This window comes from Cupressus sempervirens, chromosome 1 (assembly GCF_028749045.1).
Source record: "Cupressus sempervirens isolate cs-2001-9-10 chromosome 1, ASM2874904v1, whole genome shotgun sequence".
Taxonomy (NCBI): Eukaryota; Viridiplantae; Streptophyta; class Pinopsida; order Cupressales; family Cupressaceae; genus Cupressus; species Cupressus sempervirens.
This window is the reverse complement of record NC_143118.1, coordinates 688,853,063-688,870,203: the sequence shown is the minus strand read 5'-3', so window position 1 is coordinate 688,870,203 and position 17,141 is coordinate 688,853,063. Positions and strand designations below refer to the sequence as shown.

General features: G+C 33.7%; 1 protein-coding gene across 1 annotated transcript in view; it reads right to left on the bottom strand.

Moving 5' to 3' along the window:
• LOC149579810 (translation elongation factor Ts (EF-Ts)) overlaps positions 1 to 17,141 on the bottom strand; it is a 120,385-nt gene that overhangs the window by 43,482 nt on the left and 59,762 nt on the right. Inside the window, exon 7 of the mRNA XM_089786985.1 lies at positions 14,632 to 14,720. Coding sequence (XP_089643111.1) covers positions 14,632 to 14,720 — 89 coding nt within the window. The remainder of the gene's footprint in view (positions 1 to 14,631; positions 14,721 to 17,141) is intronic.

The window sequence follows — 17,141 nt, the reverse complement described above, 5'->3', positions numbered from 1 at the left end:
CAGCTTGGACGCATTTCCAACTACAAGCAGATTGAGCGTAATTAGTGAGTTGAAGATTTTGTTATGCATTTGACTTTATGATGCTGAAGTAATCAATGAGTTGCTATGTATTTAATTTTATTAGTTTGAAAACTAATATTATTTCAGCAGAAGTTCAATTTTTAGTTTGCATGAATTCTTTTTTGTTCATGTTATGTGGTTTTAAATCTATGCAAAGACATTACAATCTCTTTCAGCAATGGGTTCAGTTCTTGGGCATTTCCAGGATGCCCATTACAATAGTATCAGAGCTATAAGTCTTGCCATCCTGTGGAGGTCTTATAGGGAATTTGAGATAGCCAGATAGAGGGAAAAATGTTACGCTCTAGAGATGTCAGTAGATGTGGGTTTACGCTCTAGTATTATTGATTCACAATCTGGATGTATAGTTATGTTCTTGGCATTAGAGGACGTTCATCCTCTCTTGTCATATTCTAGACATCATTCCCTTGAGGTTTGGCCTTTGGAATTCATTACTATCAACTCATTAACAGGCAGCTTGGACACATTTCCAGCTACACGCAGATTGAGTATAATTAGTGAGTTGAAGAGTTGTTATATATTTGATTTTATGATGCTGGAGTAATTAGTGAGTTGCTATGTATTTAATTTTATTAGTTTGAGCACTAATATTATTTCAGTAGTAGTTCAATTTTCAGTTTGCATGAATTCTTTTTTGTTCATGTTATGTGGTTTTAAATCTATGCAAAGACATTACAATCTCTTTTAGCAATTGGTTCAATTCTTGGGCATTTCTAGGGTGTCCATTACATTGGCTCACTCATATCGATTGTTGATAGTTTGTGCAACTTTGTAACTTGCACTTAAGCATTGAGAGGAGCTTAAAAAAGCTACTTGCATTTCCATTGTTTGTGCAAATTTGAAGATGTAAGCAATAAGCTGCATTTCTTTGTGTTGTTTTGTAAATTGTTTTACATTCATATTTTTTACTATCCATTTTGTTTACATTTGTTTTAGTCTCTACTCCTAGTATCTACTATTTAGATTTATTCTAATTTATCTCGATAACAAACTTGATAAGCAAGAAGGCCCTAAAGTTTCAAAATCTGATTTGATGCTAACTTTTTTCTATTTATAATATATTCATATTGCAGCAGCAACCACATTGACATCATGCCTTAGGGTGAGCCTTGTGGAAGGGGGACTAAAACTACATGTAACCCTGATGCAAACTCAACTGCAATAGCAAGGGATAGGGCTTGGAAACATGCCATCCTGGGCCACAAAAAGGGAGTTGTTGCATGTTGGCATTGCAATGTAACATATAATGAGGGAAGCATAAATACATTGACGTATCACCTAGCACATATACCTAGGTGTGATGCTAAAGAATGCAAAGTACCCCAGGATGTTATGTGAGAAATGCAAGCTCTTCTAAAGGAAAAAATCGAGAAAAAATGAATTGAAAAAAAGGCAACAAGAAAAAATGGCACAACTAGCTCAAGAGGGATCTTCTAATTTTCACTCTCCATTATCCCCTACTCCACCTACTACTGCTACTGCTTCTACGAGTGTGACCGTTGGGCCTCACATTCTCAAGAAAAGATCGACAATTGATTTCATCTTTGTTCCACGCACGGCTCCAAGTGCTTGAGAGCATGGGTTGGAACAAGTAGAAGCATGATAATGCAAAATTGGCACTTGGAAACTTCTTCATCTACAACAACATTTCATTCAATGCAGCAAGGTACTTATTTATTTAATTTATGTGTTACTTCTCTTGCTTTCAAGTTTCAAGACACAATAATATGCTTATTTTGTTTATTTTAATTTGTTTTTAAATTTAATAGTAATAATATAATATACTAATTTGTTTAAATTTTATTTAATTTGTTTTAGATCCCCTTATTGGCAAATTGCAATTAATGTTGTTACCGTTTTTGGTCTGGGGTTCAAAGCCCCTAGTGTTGACGAGCTAGGAGGCCCTATTTTGACACAAAGGGTGGTTGATGTAGAAGGTGCAATTAAGGAACAGCGTGAGGTGTGGAAGATGAAGGGTTGCACCATCATGACTGATGGTTGAACTGATAAGAGTAGAACACTCATCAACTTTCTTGCCTCCTCATAAGGTAATAGTAGACATTAAAAAGTTAGAAGTAGAACTTGTACTTAAAATTTTAGAATCTTGATTAAGTGATTAAGTTTATAAATTATGAATTTATGATTGATCATTGATCATTATACTAATTTGTTTCTTTTTCTTCACGGGCAACAATTTTTTTGAAATCAATTGATGCCTAAGGGAAAAAAAATAATGTTGAATAATTTTGTCAAGTAATGGATGAAGTGATAAAGGACGTGGGTGAGGAGAATGTGGTACAAATAGTTACAGATAATGCAGCAAATAATGTTGCTACAGGAAAACTTCTTATGGAGAGACACCCTAACTTATTTTGGACCCCTTGTGCTGCTCATTGCATTGACCTCATGTTAGAGGATCTTGGTAAACTCCCTTGAATAAAAACCAATATAGGGCAAGGAAGGAGTGTATGCAAATTCATATATAATCATACATAGGTCCTCAACCTCACAAGGAAATAAACAGAACAAAAAGAGTTGTCTCGTCCGGGGGTCGCTAGATTTGCAACCAATTTTCTCACAGTGCAATCCTTGCTTGATTCAAAGGGAGGTTTGAGACACATGTTTGTAAGTGAGGAGTGGATCGCATCATCATATGCAAAGTCCACTGCAAGAATTGTTACAGCTGATCACATTATTTATGAGGCTTCCTTTCAAACACCGATCGCTAAGATTGTGAAGGTAATTTTCCTTTTGTCCTCATTTCAACTTTTTTGTTTATGAAATTATGATATAAATTATTGTTCAATTTTTAAAGAAAAACTTAAAGTTGATTACTTCTCTTTCAACTTTCATAATGAATGCAGTTCATAAAGTTGCTTGTTGTTCTCCTATGAACTGTTGATGAACAGAAGCCCTCAATAGGCTACATTTATGAGGGCATGGATAGGGTGAAGGAGACCATTCGCTCTTTTCTTGCAGGAAATCGAATTAGGCATGGGCCTATATGGGATGTCATTAATAGACATTGGCACAATCTACTTCACAGGCCTATACATGCAGCAACCTACTTCATTAATCCAGTGTACCAATTCAGCCCACATTTCAAGGCTAATGATGAGTTGTGGAGTGGCCTCTATGATATTGTAGAGAGAATGTCACCTAATTCAAGAGTTGGGACAATTGCAGTCCGTGAGATTGAGTTGTTTAAGAAAGCTCAAGGGGACTTATTTGCACGAGAGTTGTGCAAGAAAAATAGAACAGAATTGATGCTTAATAAAAATCTATGATTCTACATCCTAATTTCTACAAATATTACCATTTTAATTTGATAAAGTCAAATTTATTGAATTGATTTAAATTTTTCTTGTTCCAGATGCATGGTGGGACATGTTTGGTGCTAAGGTGCCAAATTTACAGAAGATTGCAATTCGCATCTTGAGCTAGACATCTAGTGCATCATGATGTGAACGTAATTGGAGTATATTCAAGCATATTTCAAGCATATACACTCGAAGAAGCACAACAGGTTGGTAGTGTAAAAATTGAATGCTCTTGTCTTTGTTCAATACAACCTTCACCTTCGCCATAGATAGATCCTAGGCACTGATAAATCACCAATTGTATGAGACGGTTGATCCACATGCAAAGTGGAACACAGAGATTGTTGATCATGTCTTTAGTGATAAAGACATGGAGCAGGTTGATGTGGATCAGAAGGCTAAGGCAATAGCAATGGCAATCGAGGAGGCTAGAGCATAAAGAGATAGAGTGCAAGACCCTAAGGCTAGGAGTGATGGATCTGAGTCTAATGATGAGGATTATGTGGGTCAGGTTGAGAATGACAATGAGGATGAGGATGAGGTTTAGCCACAGAGGGAGAGAGGATGGCTCTACAGTCTTCCATGACTTATCTTAGGCGTACTCATAGGACATAGGCTACGATGAGCCTTAGTCTTCGGATTTTTTAATCCATGAATATTGTAGACATATGACACTGCAGTGAGATTGTGTTTATTACTTTATATTGTGTTATTCAGTTTTTCCTTCAGAAATTTTCTTTTATACTTATGTGATCTATGCAAAATTGTGTATGTGTATTAAGTAGCTTTTATTTATCTCAATTATTGTATATTTGATGTTAATTAACTAAAAGATGCATTAAAAAAATTTAAATCCTTAAAAATCTTTGAATTTCATGGATTTTTCAATTTTTTGAGCCCTTGCCAAGTTCGGTCGCCGACCCTGAGTCTGTAACAACCCACTTTCCCGAGTCTTAATAAACAACTAACATACTCGAGAAAATACCGTTATTACTTCATTTTGATAGGAAGGCAGTTATATCAGTCATGTTTATATGAATGAGATTGACAGTTAAAATCAGTTAAACAAAATTTTCCTAATTAAGAACTTAAAACGCCATCCATGAATTTACTATAGAATTTAAAATCCACATACCTCGGAATTTGAACCAAGGAACATTGTAGGGATGTTTCTACAATCACCCAAATTAGTCCACAAATACCTCTATAACAATATCATATAACGACTACCATCCAAAAATGCTATCTCAAAAATCAAAACCAAATGTCGATTACTATTAAATACCACTATATTAAACTAGGGCATCACATACCACTGTATCAATTAGAGCATCGATTACCCTTGGATCATTTAGGGCTTTAGATACCACTGTAGCACTTAGGTCTCCAAGTACCACTGGATCATTTAGGGCATTAGATACCACTGTATCAATTAGGGCATTAGATACCACTGAATCAATTAGGGCTTTAGATACCACTATATCATTTTTTTCTTTCTGATAGCTTAACTATGGCATTAACATAAGATTAAACGATATGCTCATATTCAATATTCATATAAATGAAAGACAATCCATAAATTTATCTAAGTGTAAAGTAACTATAATGATGAAATAACTGAATTAATCTTACCTTCTTGCATATACATCAAAAAAGTGATAATACCTATTTTCTAACAACAATTGAATGTATAGCTTATCTTTGTCTGTTGTTCGTCCAACAACTTGGGGAGAGGTGAAACATTGTCAGGGGCTTAACCACCCAACCTTGGACCACAACTTATTCCCCAGACAATCTTTAACGAGAAAGGCCCTCCCTACCCGGAATTGGACTTGGAACGTTTGTCATCTACTGAGCATCCTGGTATTTATGCACACCACAAGACTTGACAGCAGGAGTTACAATAATAGGATCAAGCATGAGCTATTAATTATTCATTATGAAAAACTGATTCCATTGTTGATTCTTGTAGGTTAATTCCACCTCTTTACCCTTTTGTGGCTTCTATGCCCAGGTGAATCCTAAGTGTCTGAAAGATTATGATCACTTTGTTATTATATACACCTCTTCGCCATTACATGGCTTCTTTGCTGGTGAATTCCTTGGTGTTTGCAAGATTATGAGCATACTGGTAAATTTTACACCTCTTCACCAATTCTATGGCACATTGTCGATGATTTCCTCGGTGTTAAAATTATTCTGAACATGTTTGGAAAACTTATAAAAACATGTGTACTGATGTGGATTTATGTAATCAATCAAGTTTGATACAACTACCAAATGAATTCATAAATGATATATACTCAGGGATACTCAATGAATGATCTCTTATACAGTTCAAAATACCAACAGCTAATATTATAAATTGATCTGTATTTAACATGCCTAGCCGGCTATGGATGGATACTCAAATTAGAGAGAAAAGGATTTGAAAAACATATTTAATTTATTCTCAACTCTATCATTATGTATCGGCTGAAGATAGATATTAAACTCGATAAAATCAAATCATTATTTACATTGCTTCTATGTTATTCAATTTTGAAAATAGGAAGATCCGTTTTCAGTTGGCTTATCTTTGAAAACTAAATAAAAGGAAATCAGGAGTCGTGACCTATGATTGGACTATGACTCCCTTGCTCTGGCCAGGTCCCTTGTCCACCCGCTAATTTGAGACTAAATTCCAGACTTCAGTCATTGGCAATTTTAAAAAGAAAACAGGGATTCGGGGTGTGAAATGAGGAAGGGTATTCGGCTGTGAACTTCCAACTTGACTCAATATGAAAACGCAGCAATATGGAGATAGGAGAGAATAGAATGATAGAAGGAGGTATGATCCATCTAATTCGATCATGGCTTCTTATAGACTTAGCTGAGACTCCTCGGCTTCTATCAGTTCCAAAGATGACTATTCGGATACAACATGAATTCAATTTGAAGAGAATTAAAGAAGGAAAAGAAATAAGGAGTTGAAGAGTTTTAAACTTATTTTATTATTATAATATGCTCTTATTTACTTTCACATAAGTATATTGATGAGGTGACATCATTAGATTATATTATTATAATTTATTGGTGTCATTTCATTTTTATATTTATGTGTTCATATTTAAGTGTTCATTATAATGATAAAATAAGAAAATTTAATAATAAATCTCTAAACGTATGTATTATTTAATTTAGATTATTTTATGTTTTTATTATATTGTTTCTCTAACAGCTCAGGTGGGTCCTACAGATGTATCTTGTTTTCAAGTCGCTAAGTCCTCAACCCATTTGCCCAATGGTGGCGATGCTCCTGCCTAATTCTTTTCTGACAATGCTTTTACCCCTTCCACATGCTTCCTACAAGGAAATTCTCCATAGTTAAATTATCATAATAAATTATTTAATTATAAATAATCACAACGTTAATCATCTTCTCAATTCCATGAATTCGTGATTAATGATCAACTAGCATGTTATCTTCACTTGAAATTATAACAACTATCTATCTTACCATTTCACAAGACTATAACAAATTAAACTACCAATTGACTTCATGTGAACCTCAATGGCTATATTTTAAACTAGATCAAAAATTGGGATGCAACATATCATTCCCCATGTGGTTCATCGTCCTCGATGAACTTGAAATTGTAACGAACATTATAAAGGAGTATTTTAAAATTGGAATATAAGGTACCATTCCTCTTTGTGTTTCATTGTCCTCGATGATCTCTGCAAATTAGACACTAAAAGAATATTCCAAATACAAGATATATGTATAGCATCGCAATATCATTTCTTTGTTTCAAAACCAAAGCCATAATCAAAACTTAAGATCCATATTTACTTCAATGTTTCCAAAAAAATACTTACATGATATCATAAAATTAAACACGTACTCACTTGAGTTCACTTTACCGTTCTTGTGGTCATCATAGCATCAATTGAGTCAACTTTATTTCATATTCCTGTCATACTCATCTAGACACTTACTATATCATTAGTTCGATTCCAAATTGATATCTTCATTTAAGAGAATTTTCAGGGTTCAATTACTGAAAGTAAGATAAGTATTCAAAATTGGAATTCTTCAACTAGGAAGTTCTAGATCATAACTTATGTATCCTCAGCCACTATGCCCATCTTAACATTTTATAAGAATAAATACTTTATCTCCAAACAATATACAACAGCTCAGCATGTGTATAGAAATGCGTCAAACGCTAAAAGCATGATATACTATGCAAGATCATCATACATCTATTCAAGATCATAAGCATCTGAAACAAATTCTCATAAGATTCTTGTCGAGGGGCTCATCATTCATCTGTATTATCTAGAAGTTTATCTTTTCCATTTGTATGACTTAGGCTTTCATGCCCATCTCGTCAAAGTTTACATCTATAAACAAGCACTGATAGTTTAAATTATGCAAGTGTGTTTACACCATACTGGAGCAAAAAATGATCTTGTCGTTTAATCAACATCAGAAATAATCATGGTTCACGATTTTGTTTTCCTTTAGTTCAAGTTCAAAATAGATAAAAATTTATTTCTACCATTTCATAAGAACAGGAATATAATTGTATAAAGTAAATGCTGAGAACATTCAACAGAAAAGAATTATTTAGCCATCATCATGGATTTTGATAACATTTTATCAAGATTATAGAAACTATTTTGGATTGCGCAAGCTTTGGCCTCGAACCATACTTATCCCCACACATTCTAACATATTAAAATGGCTTCCTTGGGATGTTTTTCAGTCCAGCCACCGAGCTCCTATGTGGTTTGAGTGCCCCATCATTTATACCTATATAACTAACATCTACGGACAAACAAGTGATCTCAAGATTGGCACATATGCCTATAAATTACCTTGGCCAAAGATTTCTCAATGGGTTCAACAACCCGATCACCACCACTCGACTTGCCAATCATGTCATTTTCTTAATTTTGTTTTATCTTTATGATATTGCAGTTTATACATTTGTTCATTTTATATCATCTCAACCCTTCCTAACTATTTTGAATGATTTCCCAGTGTGATTTTCTAGTTTGATTGTAAAATATCCAGTTATACATAATAAATCTTTTTCAACATTATATTTTCAGTTTCTCAAAAACAATGTTGGGCTCAAGGTTTCAGTGTTGGACCAAGCGCTCTGATACCATATGTAACAACCTGCTTTCTTGGATCTTAATGAACAACTAACGTACTCCAAACAATACAGTTATTACTTCATTTTCATAGGAAGACAGTTATATCAATCATCTTACATCCTTCTCTCATCCTGATGATGGATCACAGAGTGTGATCTAAAACATTGATGATAAAAAAACATATGCAATCAAATCGAAAAGCATAATCACATTAGCAATGGATTGCAAAAATCTGATATTATTATATCAATCACGTTCATATGAATGAGATTGACGGTTAAAATCAGTTAAAAAAAAATTCTTAACTAAGAACTTAAAACACCATCCATGAATTTACTATGGAATTGAAAATCAACATACCTCGGAATTTGAACCAAGGAACATTGTAGGGATGCTTCTGCAATCACCCAAATTAGTCCACAAATACCTCTATAACAATATCATATAACGACTACCATCCAAAATTGCTCTCTCAAAAATCAAAAACAAATGTCGATTACTATTAAATACCACTTTATTAAACTAGGGCATCATATACCACTATATCAATTAGGGCATCGATTACCACTGGACCATTTAGGGCTTCAGATACCACTATAGCATTTAGGTCTTCAAGTACCACTGGATCATTTAGGGCATCAGATACCACTGTATCAATTAGGGCATCAGATACCACTGAATCAATTAGGGCTTCAAATACCACTGTATTATTCCTTTCTTTCTGATTGTTTAACTATGGCATCAACATAAGATTAGAAGATATGCTCATATTCCATGTTCATATAAATGAAAGACAATCCATAAATCTATCTAAGTGTAAAATAACTGTAATGATGAAATAACTCAATTAATCTTACCTTCTTGCATATACATCAAAAAAGTGATAATACATGTTTTTCGACAACAATTGAATGTATAGCTTATCTTTGTCTGTTGTTCGTCTGACAACTTGGGGAGAGGTGAAACATTGTCAGGGGTTTAACCACCCAACCTTGTACCACAACTAATTCCCCAGACAATCTTTAACGAGAAAGGCCCTCCCTACCCAGAATTGGACTTGGAACATCTGTCATCTACTGAGCATCCTGGTATTTATGCACACCACAAGACTTGACAGTAGGAGTTACAATAACAAGATCAAGCAGGAGCTATTAATTATTCATTATCCAAATCTGATTCCATTGTTGATTCTTGCAGGTTAATTCCACCTCTTCACCCTTCTGTGGCTTCTATGCCCAGGTGAATCCTAGGTGTCTAAAAGATTATGATCACCTTGTTATTATATACACCTCTTCGCCATTACATGGCTTCTTTGTCGATGAATTCCTCGATGTTCGCAAGATTATGAGCATACTAGTAAATTTTAAACCTCCACCAATTGTATGGCACATTACCGACGAATTCCTTAGTGTCAAAAGTATTCTAAATATATTTGGAAAATTTATAAAAACATGTGCATTGATGAGGATTTATGTAATCAATCAAGTTTGATACAACTACCAAATGAATTCATAAATGATATATACTCAGGGATACTCAGTGAATGATCTCTTATACACTTCAGAATATCAATAGCTAATATTATAAATTGATCTGTATTTAACATGCCTAGCTGGCTATGGATGGATACTCAAATCAGAGAGAAAAGGATTTGAAAAACATATTTAATTTATTCTCAACTCTATCATTATGCATCGGCTGAAGATAGATATTAAACTCAGTAAAATCTAATCATGATTTACATTGCTTCTATGGTATTCAATTTTGAAAATAGGAAGATCCATTTTCAGTTGGCTTATCTTTGAAAACTAAATAAAAGGAAATTAGGAGTTGTGACCTATGATTGGATTGTGACTCCCTTGCTCTAGCCGGATCTCTTGTCCACCTACTAATTTGAGGCTAAATTCCACAGTTCAGTCCCCGACAGTTTTAAAAGAAAATAGGGATTTGGGGTGTGAAATGAGGAAAGGTATTCGGCTGTGAACTTCCAACCTGACTCAATATGAAAAGGCAGCAGTATGGAGGTAGGAGAGAATACAAAGATAGGAGGTACGATCCATCCAATTCAATCATGGCTTCATAAAGACTTAGCCAAGACTCCTTGGCTTCTATCGGTTTCAAAGATGACCATTCGGATACAACATGAATTCAATTTGATGAGAATTTTTTAGGGAAAAGAAATAAGGAGTTGAAGAGTTTTAAATTTATTTTATTATTATAATATGCTCTTATATACGTTCACATAAGTATATTGATGAGGTGACATCATTAAATTATATTATTATAATTTATTGGTGCCATTTCATTTTTATATTTATGTGTTCATATTTAAGCGTTTATTATAATGATAAAATAAGAAAATTTAATAATAAATCTCTAAAGGTATGGATTATATTTTAATTTAGATTATGTTATGTTTTTATTATATTGTTTCCCTAATAGCTCATGCGGGTCCCACAGATGTATCATGTTTTCAAGTCGCTAGGTCCTCAACCCATTTGCCTAGTGGTGGCGATGCTCCTGCCCAATTCTTTTCTGACAATGCTTCCACCCCTTCCACATGCTTCCTACAAGGAAATACTTCCACCCCTCCCTCAATCTGTGAGAACGCAATTGAGGATTTCACACCATCATGGAAAAACATAAAATGGACCATTCCTCACTTTCTGCCTTTGTTCCTTCTCAACTCCAAGCTTCTCCTACCACAGTTCAGCTCTCTCAACACTTTGGCCAATGTGCTGACAACTTCCCAAACAATGTTACTTTTATTGGAGACCCTAAGGATAGCATTGCCAAGATGGTTGTCCAACAACGCAGGAAGAATTATTCTTCTAACTTCCACTTTTCTCCACTTGCGGTGAGTTTGGTCATTCCACCCCCGTGCAAGGCTTCTCGCCTTTGTGCTAGTGTATTGGTTTTGTCATTGACAGCATTTGTTTTGCTATTGTTCTATTGTTCAACCATTGTTGGCATGCTCTTTCAAGCACCCCTTCATCTATGTTGTTTTCCTTCTAACGACTTCTAGTCGTGGTTGTTGAAGGGTTATCCCCCTTGTTAGGCAGCTTTAATTTTCATTAAAAAAAGTCTTAAAAAGTCTAAAATAAATACTAAACAATATTTCTAAATTTCATTGGAACAAGTGATTGAATAAAGATATTTTGTTTCAATTTAGACTAAAAAATGAAAATAAGTCAACTGCTATAATACCTAACTTCCTTGAGACAGTAATTTCAATGTCATAGGATGAAAAACCAATAAAAAACTTAATTCTTAATCCTAATTGCAAACCACATATGCAATCTCTTAGTTAGATGGAGACGAAAATACATAATGATTTAAGTGACTGCATTTTTAAATACCACAGTGTTTTTTTTAGTTTGTGTTTTACTTAGGTCTTTGAATTGTGAACTCAATCTAGCCCATTATATGTGCATTTCTTGTAAATATATTTTTTAAATGATGTGATGTCAACTTGTATCATTCTATCAACAATGCAAGTAAGGAAAAATGAACAAAGTCTGCACGAGATGCGCTGAAATTACACTATAGAAAGAAGGCAATACAAATAACCTATCTCGACATTGCAAAAAAATAAGGTGTGAGGCGTTTTTGGTGAGGAGTTTCCCCACAAGAATAGTCTATCATCGAATTATACCAACATAATTGAATGACACACAACTGACATTTATTCATATCTCATACCTAGGTCATTAATGATTTCTCAATATACTTGTAGAAACTTCAATTTTTAAATAGAGTTATATTGATGTTATTAAAAAATGACTCTAAAATTAGCAATTTAATGTTTTAAGAGGACAAATGAATTTTAATTTCAAGTAATAATAAGTTATGGGTTTAAATATTGCATAATGAAGCTTGTCAAATGATAAAAAAGGATATTGTGTGTGAATGATGTGAAAATGTGATAATAGGTTATGAAAATGTGATAATAGGTTATGGGTTTAGATATAGTATAATGAGGCTTGCCAAATGATCAATAAGGAATCTGTGTGTGAACGATGTGAAAACATAAATTGATATAGTGGAAACAATGCAATGCAAGATCCAAACTCGCAATTCACACAAATACATATGAAGTCTAAGATTTCCCAAAGGGCACTTAGTTCAATTGCAAAGTCCATATGAAAGCAGCTAGATGGTGTGGAGCTCAAATCTTCTACAATGCACAAATAAAATGAAGTCTTAAGATCTATGCTTAAATCAAATAATAAACAATAATAACATAGCAAAATTTTGTAGCATAACTTTCATATCTTTGAGCTAACTTATGAATTCTTGATGCTTGACAACGATGGTCAGAGAAGGTGACATCTATAATGCACATGGATTAATGAGGTGGAATGATATAATTAAATGTAAATGCATAGATTTTACTTGAGGTGAGAAAATTAAATAAATAGTTAAAGTTATTTAATTTTGAGAAAAATATTCAAATCTGTTTTAATTAAATAGAAGTATCAGTATTCTGTTCTTCTGGGAGTTACGAACTTTATTTTGTCTGGGAACAATTTTGCTTGAAAGAGACAGGCATGGACAGTAGAGCTAGGAAGCTTGAGCTAGAGAATAGTTTCAAATCTCAGCTACGATTTGCAGGCATGAGAAATTGTCACTCTTCTCACCTATTTTTCATTTGCCTTCAAATTTTAAAGCTGAGCTCGATGGATAATGCTCTCATAAGGGGCAATGGTGTGTGAAGAAACATATTTTATTAATAAATTCTTCTGAAGTAATTTCTTTATAGAAGAAAATGTGTGCAGTACAGACTGTACTATTTTGGGTTCAGATTATAGCAATAATACTTAGAGACCATCAATCAACTTAAGAAAATCAAACAGCATGCTTTAGATACATATTCCCTACTCATTTGTGAGCTTCTGTAACCATTCCACAAGGGTATGCAGCAAATTTCTGAGCTATGCATTGTTTTTTAATCTTGAATCTTTACTAAACTCTTCCAGGAAGTTGTAGCCGCATTAAAACAGGAATTCTTTTGTGTAAAATAGACCCTTTAATTCCCTCTAAGCCAAGACCAGAGTTTGGAAGGGGTGTGTCAAAAATAAACAAAATTCTCGCAGAACTAGAGTTAGCAGAAAATCAACCTGGACCATGTAGACTTATTATAAAGAACCAACATTTTCAGTTGTACAGTATCTTGCTTGGAAATGTTACGTCACAATCATGATGCACATACATGCATGCATGTAAAAGCAAAGACAACATGTGCATGTATGCATATATGATGCAGAGATAGAACTTATATGTATATGTGTAGTATGCAGAGAAAGTTTTATAAATATGCATTTAGGGTGCAGCTATGGCAGGTATTTGAGTGCAAATAGAGGAAAAGATGGATTTACTGATCCCTATGTAATCCAAGTCTTAATTCATGCAAAAAAATTTCAGTAGGCTAGTGAGCCTAATCTGCAGTGGAATTACATAAATAGAATCTGCAATTGTGTAAACTCTTTAAATCAACCTTCCATGGTAAACTAATTTGGTCAGTATTATGTGGTTCTATGGTACGAGTGAACAGCCTTCATGATAATATTGTCTTGGAACTCAACCTTACACAAACTACTTATGTAAGATATGTAAGAAGACAATGCTGAGTAGAGTTATGGACTATGCCCATATGCGGATGTGCAATTCTAACTGAAACTAGGTCAATCCAATTATATAGAATGCAGCAAGAGCATGTTCACAAATAATTGGTTGAGTGTAACCATTAAGAGTTTGCAAATATCAAGTCGACTAAGGTTGGGTGGATAGTTGATCGCATGTCTGTCATGCTTAGAAAATATAATTAAAAAACTTTGGCCAAGGTGGCACAGATTTTTGTTTGTGCCAGTCAATTCACCAAGACCAGATACATAATGTAGTCAAAAGGTAATACAAAGTTAGTACAACTAAAATAGTACAAGTGTAATTGAATCAAAAGATCACTTTGGAAAAGATAATGAAAATGTACCAAGTCTGAATACTCAGAACTGAAGACCTTTAAATTTATGAGCATATTTTGCCAGACTTTATATGCAGAAATATATATTTAGAACTTTACCTCTGGATGCCTTCACCAACTTCCACCCTAAGAAAACTGCCCACTTTTATCTGCTGACCTACCTCCTTTGATAAATCATCCAGCACCGACTACAATGATTAACACAAGGTATATTTAGTTCAACAAATCAAAACAGCAAAACCACTTTATTTGTAGTTGCAAATATAATTAGAGCTCTAATAAGCAATCACATGAGTAACTTCATCTATTTAGACAAAACTTGATAAATCAGAGAATTATAGTCACACAATAACATTGCAATTGATAGTTATAAAGAGAAGCTTCCATTACAAACAACAGTTATCCAGTGTAAATGAATGAAAAAAAATTAAAATTCTGAATGTATAGATTTGAGATCACTTACAATAAATTTATGCAAATCATTGATTTACTTAGTTTCTATACTGCAGCAGATATTTATACAAATAATTCGCATCAAAGCATTGACCATATGAGGCAGATCAAAAGTTTTTCATAACAATTTTAGTTTCATCAATGATAATATTGATCTCATTAATCTCTCCTCTCCCTGTCAGTAATATTTATGATAGCATTTCATTTTTTACTCTTTTTCCTCGTAGGTTTTGTTGGTTCCCAAAACCGCAGATTGGAAATCCAAGAGCCTACCACTTCTCCGATAGGACTCCTCAATCAATTCTGGCCAACGAACGGGAATACTTCTCGATTCCCCTACACTTCAGGCTCCGCTACACCCAAGCGGGTAAACCTTCACCTCAAACGCTGACTGCTTGGTTCAAGGCTTTTCTACAGCGAATTTAAACTTTGGAGTTCTTCGGTTGGCAAGGTCCTCGAACTCGATCAAAATGAAACTGGATGTTGAATACTTGATAATTGAATGTTTTGTATAAAGTTCATTAATAATGAATTTGATACTTGCAGAAGGAATATATCGATTTTCTAACTTCAATAATAAAAAGACCAGTGCCTCTGCTCATCTGGGCAATTGAGTCAACTTCAGTGAACTTTAACGTACAACTTCATAATGCTTTACACACTTTACTGCCAACAATTAAATAATCAAGATGCGACAGACCAAATATTATGCAATCTTAAATTAGTCCAGATTGAATTTTAACTCCTCTAGCGGGGAGGCAAACTAGATACAAATACGAAAATGATTTAATATTTCACAATATCTGTAATGATCAAATTCGAAATGCTAAATGATTATGTCCACTTATCTGACGTTTAAATTGTATACAGAATTCCAAAAATATTTACAAAGGACGATTCGCCTGTAGTTTAAATCTCCACGCCTTTAATAATAAACAAAAAACGTTTTATTTTATTTATTGATATAAAATAATAGAATTTTTATTACAAAGTCATAATGAACTCCTTATTCCTCCATACAATAAATAAATATAAAATACTCCTTAGAGTGTATGACTGTCATTGTCCAGATATGTCTTATTTTCTTCATCTCTCTTACAAATGACTTATCCCTTACTTATACATGATATTGTGACCTTTTAAAAAGTCATGTCTGCTTTTAAATAAACTACCCTAATAATATTTTAAATCGTATCATATTAAATATGATATTATATTCTTGATTCTATACTTCGCTTGAAACACATGATAATCATTCTTAGAAACAACACTTTTGAAATAGAAGATACCCCGATTGCTTTCAACCTTTGTGTACGCATGTTTGGTTTGGATGCAACTTTAAAAATTCCATCTCTACCAGTGAATTATTAACAACATCTAATGTTCGATGACTTCAACGTTGCTTCCATCAACGTCATTGCTCAACCAGATGATGTATATCCTTCCTTCTTGCTATTATTTGTTGTTTATCACCCCTCTCCATTCAACGATGTCCGTTCAATGGTTTGGCATTGTTCTTTATCTCCACTTTGATTCATGTCTATTTTATTTTATTTGGAACTCCCAAACAGTCGGATATGTGTACTAATGCATATAGTCTGTACCCGCTATTTGGAAGGAAGGGATTTGTTTGCCCAATTTGCTCAAAAATTCTCTGCTATGACTAATGATGCCCTTCAACACCTGGATGCAAGATATATATTCTATTCTTGTCTTCATATGTCTTTGGTGATATATATATATATATATATATATATATATATATATATATAATTCTCATCTCATTCTCTTTTAATTGTTGGTGATTAATCGGGCTGCCAAATAGCCTTGCAAATTATAAGTCTAGATACTTGCAAAATTTCTTACCATGTCGTCAACTTATTTGTCTAGCCTCACATTAATTGCACAGGCTCTTAATCATATTTACCGACCTTAGCAAATTATATTTGGACAAACATTTCATAACTTTTGTGCTCGAAATAAATTTTATTTGGATATTTACTTATTTCATATTAGGTATGTTTTAAACCAATACATGAATCCCTTGGCACCCTGGATGCACACAATAGCAATGTTTCCAATAATCATAGTTGATTCCTCTCCTGTATCACATTTGTACTCAATCTAGACATTACAATAATCTTGATATCAATCCA